The sequence below is a fragment of the Muscardinus avellanarius genome (genome assembly GCF_963383645.1).
Source record: "Muscardinus avellanarius genome assembly, chromosome: 16".
In the NCBI taxonomy this organism is placed as follows: Eukaryota; Metazoa; Chordata; class Mammalia; order Rodentia; family Gliridae; genus Muscardinus; species Muscardinus avellanarius.
In genome coordinates, this window is record NC_137802.1 from 25970929 (window position 1) to 25990545 (window position 19617).

General features: G+C 46.1%; 1 protein-coding gene across 2 annotated transcripts in view; it reads left to right on the plus strand.

Annotated features, from left to right (window-relative positions):
* Positions 1-2183: 2183 nt before the first annotated feature.
* Positions 2184-19617, plus strand: part of BLTP2 (bridge-like lipid transfer protein family member 2) — a gene marked incomplete at both ends in the record, with an annotated part of 39637 nt that continues 22203 nt past the window's right edge. The window contains 23 exons of one of the 2 annotated variants that reach the window (XM_080712808.1): positions 2184-2251; positions 3018-3147; positions 4801-4850; positions 5141-5315; positions 5450-5568; positions 5826-5886; positions 6083-6272; positions 6899-7022; positions 7182-7306; positions 7556-7623; positions 7728-7873; positions 8691-8809; positions 8917-9080; positions 9229-9484; positions 10769-10974; positions 13112-14204; positions 15324-15515; positions 15658-15860; positions 16000-16118; positions 16239-16459; positions 17126-17316; positions 17430-17529; positions 18994-19196. In XM_080712808.1, coding sequence (XP_080568934.1) covers positions 2184-2251; positions 3018-3147; positions 4801-4850; positions 5141-5315; positions 5450-5568; positions 5826-5886; positions 6083-6272; positions 6899-7022; positions 7182-7306; positions 7556-7623; positions 7728-7873; positions 8691-8809; positions 8917-9080; positions 9229-9484; positions 10769-10974; positions 13112-14204; positions 15324-15515; positions 15658-15860; positions 16000-16118; positions 16239-16459; positions 17126-17316; positions 17430-17529; positions 18994-19196 — 4323 coding nt within the window. The remainder of the gene's footprint in view (positions 2252-3017; positions 3148-4800; positions 4851-5140; positions 5316-5449; positions 5569-5825; positions 5887-6082; positions 6273-6898; positions 7023-7181; positions 7307-7555; positions 7624-7727; positions 7874-8690; positions 8810-8916; positions 9081-9228; positions 9485-10768; positions 10975-13111; positions 14205-15323; positions 15516-15657; positions 15861-15999; positions 16119-16238; positions 16460-17125; positions 17317-17429; positions 17530-18993; positions 19197-19617) is intronic. The other variant, XM_080712809.1, reaches the window with a different exon arrangement.

The following is a 19617-nucleotide window of genomic DNA, read 5'->3' on the forward strand; positions in this document are numbered from 1 at the left end:
ATAGTCTTAAATGACAGCCTTTCTACGTCACTGCCCGCCAAAGAGTGACTTTCTCTTTCATGCTTGGTTACTATGGCAACCTTCAGCTCGGCCCCTGAGTACTGACCGTTTGAGGAGCCCTCCGGGTGCTTCCTTGAGATAAAGTTGCGGTGAGCTTGGGCCTCACTTCCAAGAAAAATAGCTTCATTCCCTAAATTACTTTATACTATTTTAAAATATCTCAAACTTTAAAAAACAATTCTTAACATCAAGAATTTTGAAAAACAAGTCTATCCTTAAAATAATTTCTAATAGTAACCTAGGTTTTTAAATTAAAACAACTTTTAACATTAAGGTAGCTGGGACATAAGCAAGCAGTTTCACAGAAGCCAGAACTCAGGCAGTTATCATAAGCAGGAACTTACAAGTTGTACTTTATATTGGCAAGTGGGGTTACCGAAGCAGAGACTCACAGTTTTATTCTAGGTTAATTCTTCACATTTTAATTTTATCAGGAGAGGGGAATGTTTCCTTACAGTACTCTCACATGTTTTTGTTACTCTCTTACTTCTACAAGGGTCCTATTTTAATTCTAATATCCTGCTTTCTTATTTCTAGTAGATTCCCTATACTAGTATTGTCAATATCTTAGATTCTTCTTCCTGCATTCCTTCAATATTAGCTGAGGCTGTCTATGAACTGTAATCCTTTCTCAACCTCCCAAATGCTGGGATTACAAGCATGAGCCACCACGCCCGGCTCTTTTTTGTTGTTGTTCTTTTGGTATTTCTACCTCAGCTACATCTCTAGCTCTATATTCATTCTCTCTCTCTCTCTCTCTCTCTCTCTCTCTCAAAATAGAAACTTGCTAGGTTGATGACAGTGTCACTACTTGCTGAGGTTATCTTAGAACCTGTAATCCTCCTAAATCAGCCTCCCAAATACTGGGATTACAGATGTGCCCTGCCAGGTTTGACTTTACAGTATCTTTTTACCTCTCAGGTCCAGTTCATGCTCTACACATCCTAGAATCTTTTTTTTTTTCTTTCTTTTTTGTGGTAATGGAGGTGGAACCCAGAGGCTTTCTACCTCCGGGCTATACTCCCAGACCTATTTTATATTTTATTTGGAAACAGGGTCTCACTAAGTTGCTGAGAGCCTAAGTAGCTGAGGCTGGCTTCGAACCTGTGTGATCTTCCTGTCTCAGCCTCCCAAGCGCGGGGATTACAAGCGTGCGCCACCACGTCCGGCCTAGAATCTTAAAAAGTTCTCCAATGATGTGTCCTGAACAATACTACCTACACAGTAGGCTAATTACATACTAATTGATCAGAAAAGTATTTGGACAGTAACCGAACGTGGTGGCTATTTGTTTGTGGTATCTAGGGATCGAGCCCAAGGCTTCCTGCATTGATAGGCAAGTGGTATGATTCAAGAGCTTAGATTCATTCTGTGCCTTTCAGAGGTCAATTACCTTTTGGCTTCCTTCTAGATCATTCTTAGACAAGATCCTTGAATAAGATAAGAATGGTATTACACCAGGACCAGGGGTTATAATTTCGGTAGACTCCTCAGTCCAGGCCCTGGTCGGCTAGACCATTGTAACTACCCTAGGAAATGTGTTGAAAACGTCGCCCCTGGCTTGGGGATCGAATACAAACCCTGACCTCCAGTGGTTCCCGGGGTCCCCAGTCCGGGAACTGCAGGGTGAGGGTAGGGCGGGGCGCGCATCGCGTCAGCTCCTCCGCCGCCTCCTTTTTTCCCCAGACTACGGTGCTCTCGGGAGCCACGCCCGGACTCCGCGCACGCACAGAGTTGGCCAGCCGGGCTGGCGGCGCGGGGTGGGGTGGGGCGCGGCGGGGAGCGAGGCCTCTGGCTGGCTGGCCTGCCTGGGGGCGGGGCGGGGCGCTGCGGGAAGCGAGGCCTCTGGCTGGCTGGCCGGCCTGGGGGCGGGGCTCGGAGGGGCGGGGTGAGGCAGCTGGCTGGCTGGTCGGCCTGGGGGCGGGGCACAGAGGGGCGGGGCGAGGCGGGGAGCGAGGCCGCTGGCTGGCTGGCAGGCCTGGGGGCGGGGCGCGCACCAACGCCTCTGCTCTGCGTGGCCCCTGCGCGCGCGGCTGGTCGGCCCGCGGCGGCGCAGCGCGGTTCCGGCGTCTGGGCCCGGCATGGCGGGGGCCCGGGCCAGGCCGGGCCGGACCCGGACCTAAATGCCTCTGCTTCTCTCCGCGTTGTTGGTCTTGCTGCTGGTCGCGCTTAGCGCCCTCTTCCTAGGCCGGTGAGGGTCTTCCAGCCACAGCGCTGGGTGGGACGAGGAAGAGAGGCTGAGGAGGGGCGCGCGCCGGAGGGGATGGAGCAGAGGAAAGGGCACGCGAGCCGAGGAGGGGGCGCGCGGCCCGACTGCGGGGAGGCGCTGCGAGACCGGGAGGCTGCGGGGGCGAATGCCGAGGCCAGGGATTGAGTGGGTTTGCCTGCCGAAGGGGCCTCGCTTGACGTTCTCCCCTTCCGGCTCCCTATGCCCCCGAATATCCCCTTCACCGAGAGCGAAGGGCACCTGCAGCCTCTCCCTGGAGAGCAAGGTCCGGAGGACTGGTTGTCCCGCGAAGAGCGGCTTTTGAGCTAGCCGGGTGTGACCCTGCGATGCCTTCTGGCGGACACCTGTCTGGAGGCTGGGAGCAGAGACTGAGATTCTTTGGGAGTGTGTAGTGGCATATTTGATACAGCTGCCTCCAGTCTGATTCCTATTGGGTCTCTTTCTGAGACTCTTATAGATTTGAGGGATTGCCTTTTTTCTCCCTTCACCTCTTTTGTCCTTGTCTTAGAGGGTGGGATTTAGTTTATCTGATTTCATCTGGCTGGAGGGGTCACTGGGGGCCTAGGGCGCTGATTAGCGTGGCTGCATGTGTGTGACAGAGATGTGCTTTGGGAGGTAGGAAAAAATTTAGCTTCAGGACAACACCCTTTACAAGGCCGCTTCGGACCCACAAGGGTGTGAGGAGCCATAATTGGAAGTAAGTCCTATGAACTCAGGGATTTTTCTGCAGGTGGCTTGTGGTCCGATTGGCCACCAAGTGGTGTCAGCGGAAGCTGCAGGCGGAGCTAAAGATTGGCTCCTTCCGCTTTTTTTGGATCCAGAATGTCAGTCTTAAGTTTCAGCAGCACCAGCAAACAGTGGTGAGTTCTGGGAAACTCCCTAGATGTGTGCGTGTATGGGCAGGAAGTAAGTGTGTGTGTGTGTGTGTGTGTGTGTGTGTGTGTGTGTGTGTGTATGTAGGGGGGGGATTTGATCCAGTTGAATTTCAACTTTTAGTTTGCTTATATAAACATTCCAGTTGACTTTACTACTTAACCCCACCCTTGCTGTTTCTTTGCCAAGACGATCTTAGCCTTAGTTGGGAAACACTGGGCTCTATGCAAATTGTTCAGTTAAAGAAGTTTTTAAGAAAGAGCACAGTGGTGCATGCCTGTAATCCCAGTACTTGGGAATCTGAGACAGAATTGCAGGTGTGAGGCCACTCTCAGCAACCTGGTGAGACCGTCAGTAACTTAGGGAGACCCTGTTTCAAAATAAAGAATAAAGCCAGGCGTGGTGGTGTAATAACAATATCTGGGAAGCTGAGACCCAGAGGATCGCGGTTTGGGGACAGCCTCTGCTACTTAGGCCCTCCATAACTTAGACCCTGTTTCAAAATAAAGAATAAAAAACAGGGCAGTGGGTGTAGCTTGGAGGTCAAATGCCCCTGGGTTCCATCCCCAGACCCGCAAAAATAAATAAAGAATAAAAAGTAGGGCTGGAGGTGTCGCTAGGAGGTAGAACTCCCCTGGGTTCCACCCCCAGTACTGCAAAAATAAATAAATAAATAAATAAATAAATAAATAAATAAATAAATAAAAAAAATACAAAGGGCTAGGGAGTGTAGATGAGAGGCAGAATGTCCCTGGATTCAATCCCCAATACCAAAAATACAAAGGGTTGAGGAAGCCAGGCATAGTTACATATGCTTGTAATATCAGCAATTGGGAGGCTGAGACAGGAGGATCATGGTTTGTGGACAGCCTTAGCTACTTAATGAGGCCCTTTGCAACTCAGTGAGCCCCTGTTTCACTATAAAGAATAAAAAATACATCTGGGAGTGTAGCTTGGAGGTAGAATGCTCCTGGGTTTCATCCTCAGTACTGGGAAAAAAAAAAAAAAGAGGCTGGAAGTTTAGCTTGGAGATAGAATGCCCTTGGGTTCAATCCACTGCATTAAAGAAAAAAGTGTATAAGGCACAGAATATTTATTTATTTATTTATTTTGCAGTACTAGGGATGGAATTCAGAGGCATTCTACCTCTGAGCCACACCCCCAGCCCTATTTTTTATTCTTTATTTTGAAACCGGGTCTCACTAAGTTGCAAAGAGCCTCACTAAGTAGCTGAGGCTGACTGCGAACTGGGATTCTCGGTCTCAGCCTTCCAAATGCTCAGATTACAAGCATGTGCTACCAGGGCGGGCTAGAATATTTAGAATTTATAAGAAGGATACAGTAATAAAGCACAGAAGAAAGATTAAAGGAACTAGAAGAGCATACTGTTCTAATTTAAGAGAGGAAACAAGGCAGCATATCCATAAAAAAGAAATGCTGAGCAAGTTCAACTGTTAATATGAGGCGCAAGATACAATGTGCTGAGCAGAGAAGACAATGCAAATGGAATGGGGTGTATTTAGTGCAAGAGTCCATAGCATTTTCTCTTCTTCTGTGACCCAGAACCATTTCCTGCTTGTCAGGCAACTCATTGCCCACTTAGCAACTAATATACAAAGGTTTTTCCCACACTGTTTTAGGAAATTGATAACTTGTGGATCTCCAGCAAACTCCTTAGCCATGATCTTCCGTAAGTACCCTTTATCCTTCTTATTTCTCCTGGGGAATATTCTGGGGTTGAGTTTTATAGAATGCTATTCTACAGAGGCCTCTCAGCCCAAAGAGGGAGGGAGGTTCTTGCTGGAGTCTCTCTATTAGCCTGAGTGCTCTTACCATGTGAGACAGTTATTGATAACTGCCGTGAGACTATCCTCTGGTTTGAACTGTATTTCTAGGGAGAGTTGGGGGGATGGATATGAGGGAGGGGAAGAAACTGCTGTGGGAGGGATGGACCTGGTGACAGGTTTCTCTTCTGGGCAGACACTATGTGGCGTTATGCTTTGGAGAAGTACGCATCAGAACGGACCTACAGAAAGTTTCTGGCCTGTCTGCCCCATTCTCACAGAGAACTGGGGTGGATCAAAAGGAGCTACCCTTCAGCCCATCCTTACTGAAGATCTTCTGCCAAGTGAGACTACTTCTGCTGTCCCTCATTGTATTCCAGGGGTGATTGGCTTTGGCAGTGGGGTTTTTCCTACCATTCTGAGGGCATTGTATTATGATCTCAGCCAGAAAGGCAGGGTGATACTCTGATATTAACTCTTATTTATCTTTACTCATTTTTTTCAGCTATTCTCCATTCATGTTGATGCTATAAACATCATGGTTCTCAAGGTGGCTACCTCTGAGTCCTTATGGCACATTCAGATTAGTAGAAGCAGTTTTCTTTTGGATTGTGATGGGAAAAGGTAAGCATTGGGTAAAAGAGGTTTGGTAATCTCATTCTTGGGTTGAAGTAGCTTCAGAGAAGGTAGATGTAAGGACCTCCTTATTATCAAGGTATAAATTTAACATTCTGTGCAATTTGAGAGGCTCAAATTTGTGCTTTAAATAATATTAGGTATTTCTACTTGCTTTATCCCTTCTAGCCAACGGAGCTTGATTGGAAGTAAATGGTGAGGAAAGGGGGTGAGTACTCTTAATTTTTTTTTTTTTTCTTTCTTAGGCTAATCTGTGAGGTGAGCTTATCTAAGATCAACAGCAAAGTTCTAAAGAGTGGTCAGCTGGTAAGTATGCCATGGTCATTCTGATGCCTTCTTTCCTCCTGGACCTAAGGTATGAAGGGCTGTGGGGCTTATATTCTAGATTCTGTGTCTTTATGGGGTTCTCTCGAGACAACATCCAGGATTCAAGATAATTGCACTTTGGTCTAAAACTCCCCAACCTCCTTATGCATACCTTACGGGCATATCCTTTCTACAGGAGGACACGTGCCTAGTGGAGCTCTCACTGGCCCTGGACCTGTGTGTTAAGGTGGGCATCAGCAATTGGCATGTGAAGGCTCTTGCTGTGGATGTGTGGACGCTCCATGCTGAACTACACGAAGGCCTCTTTCATAGTCAGCTGCTGCGTCAGAGCACAAACCTGGTTCCTAAGTCTCTGCCCTTCTCAGGTAAAGCCCATACTTTGAGCTTCTTGGCTGTCTAGATAAAAACAGAGATTTCATTACTCACTTAGGTCTGTGTTATTAGTCACCATGGCCTTTGACCCTAAGAATAATTAGACGAAATAGGGCATTTGCTTGTGCTCAGTGAAAGAACTGACATTTGAGGGATATGAATTAGACCTCTGTTGTGTTTTATATGTGTTCTCTCACTAAATTTTTAGCATTTCACAAATAAGGAAACTGAAGCCTGGGTTGGTTAGCTAGGTAACTTGGTGAGATCACCCAGCTAGTCAGTAGTAAAAATGAGGTTTAAATTATTTGGCCCTGAAGTCTGTGTTCTTTCTGTTATACCAATCTCTTCTCCAAACTTATTTTTCTTTTTTTTCCCCAATGCTGGTGATTGAACCCAGGACCTCACACTCTACCACTGATCTGTATTTCTAGCCCCTATTTGTTTTTAAGAGTCTGAGGAAGGAAATACAGTAGGTACCTGGATCCGTGGAGTATTTGCTTTGTGCTTTTGCTTGGGTCTTTGGTTAGCCTGTTTTATTGTGGAAGAATTTGGCCAAAGAGGGCAGGACTTACTGGAGTAATCAGAGTTGAGGATTGATGGCTATCATTCATCTTCTCAGATGTGACAGAGGACTTGGCTGAGCCAATTCTGCCTGGCCAGTACCTTCTTCAGCAGCTGCCAGACCAGGTCAAGGTGAACATGGAGAACACAAGTGTGGTCTTATCCATGAATAGTCAAAAGAGGTGAGGCCTCTTTTGACAGAGTGTGGAGAACGATAAGGAGAGCTATATGCTGGGACCTCCGTAACCAGTCCATCAGCTGCACTGAGCTTATTGGTGGGGAGAAAGGATGTAGAAATGTCACCCCATGTCTTTCTGAGCCAGATTCTGTTTCTGGGCCAGGCACCTGACTTGGACACTGAAGCTGCTGCATTTCTTGTACCACCGTGATGAGGATCAACTCCCCCTTCGAAGCTTCACAGCAAATTCTGATATGGCGCAGATGAGCACGGAACTTCTATTAGAAGGTTCATGGGTGTGGGTCCTGCTTTTGAGATAGAATGGGAGGACCAGGCACTCTCTGCCTCACATGGTCTTAATATCAGTATAACTGGGAATGGGGAGGATAGAACATGCTGAGAAAAAAATAGCACCGTTTGCAGATGTTATGAACAAGTGACAATCGGTTTCTCTCCTTAACTGCTTCTGCCCCTCTCCTAGTTTTTCTTCTTGCGCTCCCTTTGCTCTCCTCTGATTTGTCCTGTGGCCTTTTGCAGATGGGTTATTGCTGTCCCAGAGTCGCCAGCGCATTGTCTGCCTCAGTTCGCTCAAGACTAGCGTGCAGGTGTGATACTGAGAATTAATCCCTTTGCACTCTGTGTACGTGGGCTGCATTGTGAATTAGTGAAATAAAACCCTGGCCCACAGTTCTGGTCTTCTCATTTCCAGGTGACCACCATTGATCTCTCAGGGTCCTTGGCTCTGAATACTTGTATCATTCACTACCGGCACCAGGAATTCTCTCACTGGCTACACATGCTAGCACTGGAGACCCAAGGATCTAGTTCACCTGTTCTTAGGGAAAGAAAAAAAAGGTAGTTTAATCTTTTGGCCATCATCTTAGCAGGTAGATTCTCTTTTGGTGCAAAATGGAATCTTGTTTTAAATAATTTTTTGTTTTTGTTTGTGGTATCGGGTTGGATCCAGGGACTTTCTATCTCTTAGCTACACCCCAGCCTTAATTTATTCTTTCAGTTTGAAACATGGTCTCACTAAGTTGCCGAGGCTGTCCTTGAACCTATGATTCCCCGTCTCATCCTAAGTACTATGATTACAAGCATGTGCCACCGTACCCAGCTTAAATATATATTTATTTGCTCTTCCCAAATCTTAGTCTCTGAAGCAAACCGTCTATTTTTCCTATTAGACTAGACACCATAATGGTAAGAAGATGTCTTTTGTACCTTGTACAAAGTTAACATCTGTTGAACTGTCTTATCTGCCTTAGGTTATAAGATAGCAGTATCAGGTCTGCAAAGCCATTTCTGTCTTTGCCTACTGCTTGCATTATGCTCCACAGAGACCTTAAGATTAACAGTTTGGAAATGATACTTCTTAATTATGTTGAATTGTGATATTGATGATATTCATTATATTTCACTGTGGAACTGGCAGTTTCATGTGGTTCAACCTCATGTCTTTCTGGGGTTCCTGCAGATTACCATTAAGATTAGCAGCAAGCTGATGAATTTAGCTTTTTCCTTTCTAGTTGTAGCCTATCCTAAGAATCACAAAAACCCCTCTACGTCTTGATTTAACCTAGTCCTGATTTTGAAATCTTTAGAATTCTTTTCCATGATAGGGAGTGGCAGTTATTTCCTTATCATACACTGATGTCTTATTCCTGTGTAGAACCTTCCCTCAAATACTGGCTCCCATCATCTTCAGCACCTCCATCTCCAATGTCAACATTTCCATTCAGCTTGGAGATACACCACCTTTTGCCTTGGGTTTCAATTCCATCGCTTTAGGTAAGACTCTGGGATGGAAAAGGAACAAGAATCTGTCCATTAGTGGAGCTATTCCAGTTGATGGTCACAGTGGCTCAGTTGAAATTCCCCTTCCCACATTTGTTCAGATTATCAGCACCTCAGGCCACAAAGCATTCATCAGCGAAGTGTCCTAACTGTGGACCACCTCTGCTGGCGTGTGGGTAGTGATTCCCACATTCAGCGGGCACCACACCCACCCAATATGCATGTTTGGGGTGAGGCGCTTGTTCTGGATTCCTTCACATTACAGGTAGGTGGAAGCTTTGGTGAGTAGGAGACCCCACAGCTTCTCATACTAACATACTTCAGAGCACTGAGCATCGTGGTGGCCTGTGATGAATAAGGGCATTACAAAACTGAACCTATGTGATTTCAGTGCAGTTCTTCTTCTTTTCTAGGGTAGCTATAACCAGCCTCTGGGCTTGTCTAACACCCAGTCAGATACCCTCTTTCTTGATTGTACTATTCGAGGACTTCAGGTAGAAGCATCAGACACTTGTACCCAGTGTTTGTCTCGTATCTTATCACTGATGAGTCTACACTCTGGGAAGACAGCTTTTTCTAGGAAATCTTCATTTGGGGAATCTACATTACTGTGGAAGGTGGATTTGAAGGTGGAAGACATGAACTTGTTCACTCTTTCTGCCCTGGTTGGTAAGTAGGACAGGAGATCTATCTATATATTTTTTTGCGGGTCTGGGTCTACCCCAAGGGTATTCTACCTCCAAGCTACACCCCCTGCCCTATTTTTTATTCTTTATTTTATTTTATTTTATTTATTTTTTATTTTTTTATTTTTTGGTGGTACTGGGGTTCCTGGAAGCCCTTCTATCTCCGGGCTACACTCCCAGACCTATTTTTACATTTTTATTTGGAAACAGGGTCTCCTAAGCCAGCGCGCGCGGCTAGCTTCGAACCTGCGCGATCCTCCTGTCTCTGCCTCCCAAGCGCGGGGATTACAAGCGTGCGCCACCACGCCCGGCTTATTCTTTATTTTTAAACCGGGTTTCACTGAGTTGCAGAGGGCATCACTAAGCAGTTGAGGCTGTCCGCAAACTGCAATCCTCTGGTCTCAGCCTCCCAAATGCTGGGATTACAAGCGCGTGATTACCACGCCTGGCTCAGGAGATCTATATTGAAGTGGGTAGTGTACAAGCTAAGCAAATTATGCTGGTTCCCTCTTATTTAATGAAGCTGACTATCTGGATTTTTCTAAATTAGAAGCATGAGATTTTGGAAAGCTTGCATAACCATTGGATTTCTTGACATTTTTTTTTAAGGGCTTATGAAAAGTAAGTGTTAAACAAGACATACAAGAAAAATATTTAGCTTTGATGTGGTCAAGAGAATGAGATCCACATAGATTTTTATTTTCTTGTATGTTTAGTTCTAGAGAGTGAATGCTTTATCTCTGGACTTTTTTTTTTTGGTGTGCCTTTATATGTATATGTGATACTATCAATGAAATAGAGGGGCTTTCTACTTCTGGGCTATACCTCCAGCCCTATTTTATTTTTAATTTGGAAACAGGGTCTCACTAAGTTGCTGACAGCCTCACCAAGTTGCATGAACCTGCAATCCTCATGTCTCTGCCTCCCAAGTACTGAGATTATAGGCATGCGCCACCGCCACCATGCATGGTTTATCTCTGGGCAATTTGTCTGCATTAGGGAACTTCAGATTTAGTTAGTTAAAGAGAGGAAAGAGAGCTGGGTGGTGTGGTGAAGCACACTTGCAATCCTAGTAACTTGGGAACAGGAGGATCACCAGGTTCTTGGCCAGCCTTAGCTAGTGAGGCACTCCACAACTTAGTGAGATCCTGTTTCAAAATAAAGAAGAAAAAATATAGGGCTGTGGTGTAGCTCGGAGGTAGAATGACAGATTGAAGTTTCCGTTTGAGAGCTGGAAACCAAGGCTGATATGGTTTCTGGATGGTAGGTGCTTCGGAGATACGATTGGACACATTGACTGTCTTGGGCAGTGCTGAAACTTCCACCGTGGGGATTCAAGGGCTTGTGCTTGCACTGGTAAAGTCAGTCACAGAGAAGATGCAGCCCTGTTGCAAGGCTCCTGACATCCCCTCTCCAGTGCTTGGCCTCTCCATGCTCTCCCTCACCTATCACTGCAGCATCCGCTCTCTGGAGGTAATGTGCCTTTGTGGGGGGTGGAGCCAGGTTGGGCTTTCCCATGCTTATTTCTTTTCGACTTAGGTTTTGAAACTCAGGGGAAACATGACACCTGGTATTCTCTTTAATTTTTAGCTTGTTTTTTACATTTTAAAATTTTTACTAGAGAATTAAACATATATGAAAATTGAAGAGAATATTTGAGCTTTCGTGTACCCAGCTTCAGTAGTGACCAGTTCATGCTTAACTTGTTTCAGCTGTCCTCATTCCAATTTTCCCTGCCTCAAGCTCTCAGATTATTTTGAAGGTGGTGCCAGATAAATAATTGCAACTGTAGGGATATCAGTATGTATCTCTGAAAAATAGGGGCTTAAGAATGGATCCACCATATGATCTGGCTATACTACTCCTGGGCATCTCTCCAGAGGGGTTGAAATCAGAGAACTACAGTAACATATGCATACCCATGTTCATAGCAGCACAATTTGTAATAGCCAAAATATGGAACCAACCTAGGTCTTTATCAGATGAACAGATTGCAAAATTATGGGAAATAAGCCAAGTGTGGTGGCGGACGCTTGTAATCCCAGCATTCAGGAGGCTGAGACCGGAGAATTGCAGCTTGTGGACAGCCTCAGCTACTTAGTGAGGCTCTTTGCAACTCAATGAGACCTGTTTCAAAATAAAGACTAAAAAATAGGGCTGGGGGTGTAGCTTGGGTTCCATCCCCAGTATCACACACACACACACACAAAAATTATGGGAAATACACATAATGGAATTCTACTCAGCTATAAAGAAGAACAAAATCATGTCATTCACAAGAAGATGGAAAGACCTGGAGAACATGTTAAGTGAGATCAGCCAAGCACAGAAAGAGAAGGGACATATGTGTTTTCTAATATGCCCAAACTAGGGAGTATTAGGAATACCAGATGACTCTAGATAATGGAGGGGAAACTCAGCAAAGCTGAAATGGGAGGGTAGGAGACGAATAAGGCTGAAGTTGATTAATACAGGAGTTACATCCGAATATATGTATAAGTATCAATGTAGCATAGTCAACCTGGACATTCATTTTTGGGAAGGGGGGAATGGGAAGTAGGAAGGGGAGAGGGCACCAAGCACAGTTTGAATGTATGCCATTTTCAATATGAGCTACATAAAAATAAAATAAATAAACAAAAAATAGGGGCTTACTTTCACATAAGTCAATTGCTGTGTTGTCTTTATACTGTACTTTTAAGAATTATATTAAGGCCGGGCGTGGTGGTGCACACTTGTAATCCCCGCGCTTGGGAGGCTGAGACAGGAGGACCGCACAGATTCAAAGCCAGCCTCAGCTACTTAAGTGAGGCTCTCAGCAACTTGGTGAGACCCTGTTTCCAAATAAAGTATAAAATAGGTCTGGGAGTATAGCCCGGAGGTAGAAAGCCCCTGAGCTCCACCTCCAGCACCACACACACACACAGTAAGATGTAATCAGTTAGTGAGACATTTCACATTGCAGTGGTACTTAGAGTATGGCTGTTAGTAGACAAGTAACTTGTGAGTGGAAATAAAGCTAAATGATTTTTTGAGTCCCTACTACTTATCCTGATGTACTGTGGTGGATACCAAAGAATTAAAACACTTGGCCCCTACTTTTAGACATTTAGAATCCAATTGAGAAAGTATAAAATAACTAGCAACTGTTATAATTAATATGGTTACTCAGGAAAGACTCCTGGCTAGATATGTGAGCTAGGTATGTATCTGAGCATGATGATTGACAGGTTTTTGTTTTTGTTTTTTTGGTCTGGAGATTAAACCCAGTGGCATTCAGCCTCTGAGCTATACCCTCAGCCCTATTTTATTTTTAGGTTTGAAACAGAGTCTCACTAGGTTGCTGAGAGTCTTGCTACATTGTTGAAGCTTTCCTTGAACCTGTGATCCTCCTGTCTCAGCCTCCCAAGAACTGGGATTAGAAGCTTGGGCCACCATGCCTGGCTATTTATTTTGAAATGGTCTCACTAGGTCGATGAGTGTTTCTCTACTTGATAAGGTTGTCCTCAAATTTGTGATCCTCATGTCTCAGCCTCCCAAGTACTGAGATTACAAGCATATACCACCATGCCCGGCTGACAGATCCTTTTTTTTTTTTAACTCCTTAAAGGTTCAGTGTGGTGCAGGATTGACCATCCTCTGGAGCCCCCCAGATCACATGTACCTGTACCAACATGTCCTGGCCACCCTGCAATGCCGAGACCTCCTAAGAGCCACTGTGTTTCCTGAGACTGTTTCATCCCTTGCACTAGAGACTTCAACAACCGCTTCTGAGCCAGAAGACCATCTCCCTGAGCCATCTCCACCAAAGCGTCTGCTGAACCTGACACTAGAGGTGAACACAGCCAAACTGACTGCTTTCGTAGCTGAGGACAAGTTCATCACCCTCGCTGCAGAGAGTGTATCTCTGAGCCGGCACGGAGGTTCACTGCAGGCCTATTGCCCAGAGCTGGCTGCTGGTTTTGATGGCAATAACATCTTCAATTTCAAGGAGGTAGAGGTGCAGCTGCTGCCTGAGCTGGAGGAGATGATCCTCCACCGGAACCCCTTCCCTGCGCTGCAAACTCTCCGTAACCGTGTTTGGCTCCTCTCCCTTGGCTCGGTCTCAGTGGAGTTCCCTTATCAGTATGACTTCTCTCGGACTCTGGATGAGGCTGTGGGAGTCCAGAAATGGCTGAAGGGGCTGCATAGAGGGACTCATGCGCGGGCCTCTCCAAGTCCTGCCCCGCTCCCACCTGATCTCCTCTTGAAGGTTCAGCATTTCTCTTGGGTTTTCCTGGATGACATTTTTGAGGTGAAGCTCCATGATAACTATGAACTGATGAAGGATGAAAGTAAAGAGAGTGCCAAAAGGCTGCAGCTGCTCGATGCCAAAGTGGCTGCCCTTCGGAAGCAGCATGGGGAGTTACTGCCAGCTCGAAAAATTGAGGAGCTCTATGCCTCTTTAGAACGCAAAAACATAGAAATCTACATCCAGCGCTCCCGTCGTCTCTATGGCAACACACCCATGCGCCGGGCACTGCTCACTTGGAGCCTGGCAGGGCTGGAGCTGGTGGCTCTGGCAGATGCCTCCTTCCATGGGCCTGAGCGTGTGGTTGAACAGGTTCGAGAGCTTGATCCAGGCAGCCCCTTTCCTGCTGAGGGTGTAGATCTTGTCATTCAGTGGTGTCGAATGCTCAAGTACAGTGTCAAGACCTTTCTGGGTAAGTCGTGCTTTGGAACCTGGTAATGCCCTCTGAGCTCCAGGGAACTCTCTTAAGAGATTACAGAGGAGTTACATTATATTGGGAATTGACTGTGGCTATTTTTTGTTTGTTTGTTTGTTTGTTTGTTTTTGATGGTACTGGGGATGAAACCCTTCTACCTCTGGGCAATCCTCCCAGACCTGTTTTATATTTATATTTTTATTTGGAAACAGGATCTCTTAAGCCAGCGAGGATGGCTTCAACCTGCACGATCCTCCTGTCTCTGCCTCCCAAGCGCGGTGATTACAAGCATGCGCCACCACAACTGGCAACTGTGGCTAATTTTGGATGGATGGAGTGGGGATGGGTGGGATCCCTTCCCTTTTTTTTTTTTTTTTTTTTTTTTTTTGGTGGATCTGGGGATGGAACCCAGGGGCATTTGCCCTCCGAGCCACACCCCCTGCCCTATTTTTATTCTTTATTTTGAAACAGGGTCTCACTAAGTTGGGGAGGGCCTAAGTAGCTGAGGCTGTCCGCAAACTGAGACCCTCTGCTTTCAGCCTCCTGAATGCTTGGATTACAAGCATGCGCCACCAGGCCCAGCTTCCCTTCCCTTTCTTTATTATTGAATTTCATTCTGAAACTTCTTGACTGACATAAAGGGGACCTAGCACAGACCTCTTTAAAGTTATTGTGGCTCTTGGATCTCAGTGCTATGCCCCTCACTCTTCTGCTCCAGGGTCACAGGGACTTTTTTCATTTTGGCTACTTTTTCTCTCTCTCTTTATAGTCTCTTGCCCTTTAGAAATTTCAACCTATAGCCGGGCGTGGTGGCGCATGCTTGTAATCCCAGCGCTTGGGAGGCTGAGACAGGAGGATCACACAGGTTTGAAGCCAGCCTCAGCTACTTACTGTTTGCAAATAGTTTAAAAAATGTCTGGAAGTATAGCTTGGAGGTAGAAAGCCCCTGGGTTCCACCCCCAGTACCACACAAAAAAAAAGAAAGAAAGAAATGTAAACCTTTGTTCTCTCATTTGGCTTTAGTAAATATATATTCAAAAGAAGTGGCAAGGAAAATAAATACCAGTGTTCGCAGAGCCCCCTGAATAGCCAGTGTGCATCTATCTTATAATACAGTGCGAATCAGAGACTATCCACGTTACCTGTTTGAGATCCGTGACTGGCGGCTGATGGGTCATCTTGTGGGCACAGAGCAGAGTGGTCAGCCTTGTTCCCGTCGACGTCAAATCTTGCACTTGGGGCTTCCATGGGGTAATGTTGCAGTAGAAAGGAACATGCCCCCACTCAAGTTCTACCATGACTTCCACTGTGAGTAGAGAGGGTACTTGGTTTGACTGAAGGATATTTGTGGTGGCTGGGGTGGGAGATAAGCTGCTGCCTTTTTGGAATGAAGGAGGAAGAGAAGGGTGAAGTTGTATAGCAAGCCGTAGCCTTTGTTCCTCTATCCCAGCGGAAATCTTCCAGTACACAGTGGTATGGGGCCCATGCTGGGATCCAGCCTGGACGCTGATTGGCCAGTGTGTAGACCTCCTGACCAAGCCTTCAGCTGACCCCAGTCCACCCCTGCCCTGGTGGGACAAGAGCCGTCTTCTGTTCCATGGGGACTGGCACATGGACATTGAGCAGGCAAACCTGCATCAGCTGGCCACGGAGGTGAGGGACCCTGCTGAATCATTTTCCTATGAGGATGGTATGATTGGGGCCTGTACAGCTTCTCAGGGGAAGTACTGATTTAGGAGGTCAGAATGGTTCTTTGATCCATGTCTCATGAAGTTCTTTGGGGTGGTTATAGGATCCATATAACACAACTGAAAATATGCACTGGGAATGGAACCATCTTTCTTTTCACTGGAAACCTGGTCAGTTTGTGTTCAAAGGTGATTTGGATGTCAACGTGAGAACAGCCTCTAAGTGAGTGGAATGAAGGGTGGGGGATCAGTGGGGTGGGGACTCAAGGTGGAGGGAGAGGGGAAAGCCAAGGGGAGGAAGGTGACCAGGTCACTGAGGACTTGGGGCTCTGTTGTGAGGCAGGTATGATGACTGCTGCTTCCTTCACCTGCCTGACCTCTGCATGACACTGGACCTGCAGTGGCTGTGCCATGGGAACCCCCATGATCACCACAGTGTCACCCTGAGGGCCCCAGAGTTCCTGCCTGAGGTGCCTGTGGGCCAGCTACATGACTCCTACCGGGCCTTCCGCTCTGAGAACCTCAATCTCTCCATCAAGATGGATCTGACTCGACACAGCGGGAGTGAGGCTTGGGCCTGGGGCAGCGGGGAGGGTGGGCTTGGACGCTGAGGACTTCAGCTTGGAAGGAGAGAGGATAGAAAGGCAGTGGAGAATTTGGGTTAGGATCTTTTTTGAGAGAAGGTTGGTGTCTTTTTGATCTGCTGTAATAGTAACACCATGAACTGTGTGGCTTATTAACAGACATTTGTTTCTCACATTCTGGAATCTGGGAAGTTCAGGGTCGAGGTGCTAACAGTTTTAGCGTGTGGTGAGGGCCTGTTCCTTATAGATGTCCCATCTTGCTGTGTCCTCATGTGGTGGAAAGAGCCAATGAGGTCCCTTGGGCCCTGTTTGTAAGGACATTAATCCTATTCATAATGGCTCTGCCCTTATGATCTAATACCTCCCCAAAGCATCAGCTCTTAATACCATCACCTTGGGGTATAAGGATTTCAACATGGGAATTTTTTTTGGGGGGAGGTGTAAAGAGAGAGATAAATATCCAGACCGTAGCAGTAGGTGAAAGCAAAGAACTTAGACATTTGAAAGAACTTGCTGAGGATATTAATTATGAAGCTGGGTGCCATTTGGGTTTTTAAACCTCTGAAATCTGTAGCTAGGGAACAATTTAGCCTCACTTCTGTGGTTGTTGAGCCACAGCGGGATATATCTATTTCTTCTTTTGCAGCAATATCCCAGCCCCGAATTCTGCTATATAGTAGTACCCTACGCTGGATGCAAAACTTCTGGGCAACTTGGACTAGTGTCACACGGCCTATCTGCAGGGGAAAGCTCTTCAATAACCTGAAACCCAGTAAGAAGAAACTTGGCCAGCACTACAAGCAGCTTTCCTATACTGCACTCTTTCCCCAGCTGCAGGTCAGGCTCAGACATCTTCTGTTCCCCTTCCCTAGTTTTCTTATTTCTTAAATTGGATAGTTACTGTCTCTCTCATGCCATCCTTTGTTCTCTCTCATGCTCTCTTGTGCCAGGTGCATTATTGGGCCTCATTTGCCCAGCAACGAGGCATCCAGATTGAGTGCAGTCAGGGCCATGTCTTTACTCGGGGGACACAGCGGCTTATACCTCAAGGTAAGATCAAAGATTATTGGGCACAGTAGCACATAACTGTAATCACTCCACTCGAGAGGCTGAGGCAGGAGGATTGCAAGATCAAATTCAGACTGGGAATTTATTGAGATCCTGTCTCAAAATAAAAAGGGGTGTCGGGTGTGGTGGCACATACCTGGAATCCCAGTACTTGGGAGGCTGAGACAGGAGGATTGCAGGTTCAAGGACAGCCTTAGCAATCATTTCTCATCAACCTAGCAAGACTTTGTTTCAAAATAAAAATAAAATAAAGCTGTGGTATAGCTTGGAGATAGAGTGCCCTTGGGTTCAATCCCCGGTTTCACACAATTTTCAAAAATGCAGCCGGGAGTGGTGGCGCACGCTTGTAATCCCAGCATTCCGGAGGCTGAGACCAGAGGATCGTGGTTCTCGGGCAGCCTCAGCTACTTAGTGAGGCCCTTTTCAACTCAGTGAGATCTGGTTTCAAAATAAAGAGTGAAAAATAGGACTGGGGGTGCAGCTTGGAGGTAGAAAGCCCCTGGGTTCTATCCCCAGTACCGCAAAAAACAAAACAAAACAAAACAAAACAAAACGTTGAGCCAGGCATGGTGGTGCACACTTGTAATCCCAGTATTTGGGAGGCTGAGACAGAAGGAACACAGGTTTGAGGACAGCCTCAGCAAGTTGTAAGACTATGTAGCAACAACTTGTTTCAAAATAAAAATAAAATAGGAGCTGGGTATTGTGGTGCATGCCTGTAATCCCAGTACTTGGAGGCTGAGACAGGAGGATTGCAGGTTTATGGCCAGCCTCAGCTAGTTAGTGAGGCACTGCACAACTTAGACCCTGTTTCAAAATAAAAAATAAAAAATAGGGCTGGGAGTGTAGCTTAGAGGAAGAATACTCTCGGGTTCAATCCACAGTACTGCAAAAAAAATAAATAAAAAATAAATAAATAAAAATAAAGTAGGAGCTGGGCGTGGTGGCGTATACTTGTAATCCCCGTCTTCAGGAGGCTGAGACAGGAGGATCACACAGGTTCGAAGCCAGCCTCAGCTACTTAGTGAGGCTGTCAGCAACTTAGTGAGACCCTGTTTCCAAATAAAATATAAAATAGGTCTGGGAGTATAGCCCGGAGGTAGAAAAGCCCCTGGGTTCCACCCCTAGTACCACAAAAAAAAAAAAAAAAAAAAAAAAATTAAAAGTAAAATAGGGCTGGGGGTGTAACTTGGAGGTAGAATGCCCCTGGGTTCAGTCCCCAGTACCAAAAAATAAAAAGCGAGAGGTGGATATGAGTATGAATGATTTAGCACTCTTGGGTTTAATCTAATCTCTAGTGCACCAAAGAAGAAAGAAGAATTCTCTTATTTTTCCTAGCTTGTTCCTTCTCCCTTTTCTCTTTCTCAGTTTCGTTCCCTTCCTCCTGCAAGGACTCCCATTATTCTTTCCTGCTGTTCTTCATAGACTGTTGTCTCTCTTTCTCAGCGGGCACAGTGATGCGACGCCTCATCTCTGAGTGGAGTGTGACCCAGATGGTGAGTGACCTAAGTCAAGTGACCGTTCACCTGATGGCCTCGCCCACTGAAGAGAATGCTGATCACTGCCTGGACCCTTTGATAACGAAGACCCACCTGCTGAGTCTGTCTTCCCTCACCTACCAGCGGCATAGCAATCGCACTGCTGAAGAGGTACTGCCTGACAGGCCCCTTACTACCTTAGTCATATTAGTAGGTCGGCTTGGAGCTGCCATAACAAAATGGTAGCTTAAACAAGTTTAATTTTACAGTTTGGGAGGCTGGGAAGACCAAGATCAGGGTGGTGCCAGCATGGTCAGGTTTCTAGGGAGGGCTCTCTTCCTGTCTCGCAAAGAGCTGCTTTTTTCTGTCTTCAGAGAGAGAGCTAGCAAGAGTACGTGCCACAGTGAGTGAAAGCGTGAGTGTAAGTGTGTTCATGTATGTTTGAAAGTGTTTTGTTGACTCTCCTCACTAGAATACTAATCCTATCACAGGGGCTCCACCCTTTGCACCTCACTAAAACTAATTACCTCCCCTGTCCAAATACTATCACACTGGAGGAATGGGCTTCAGTATATAATTTGGGGTATATACA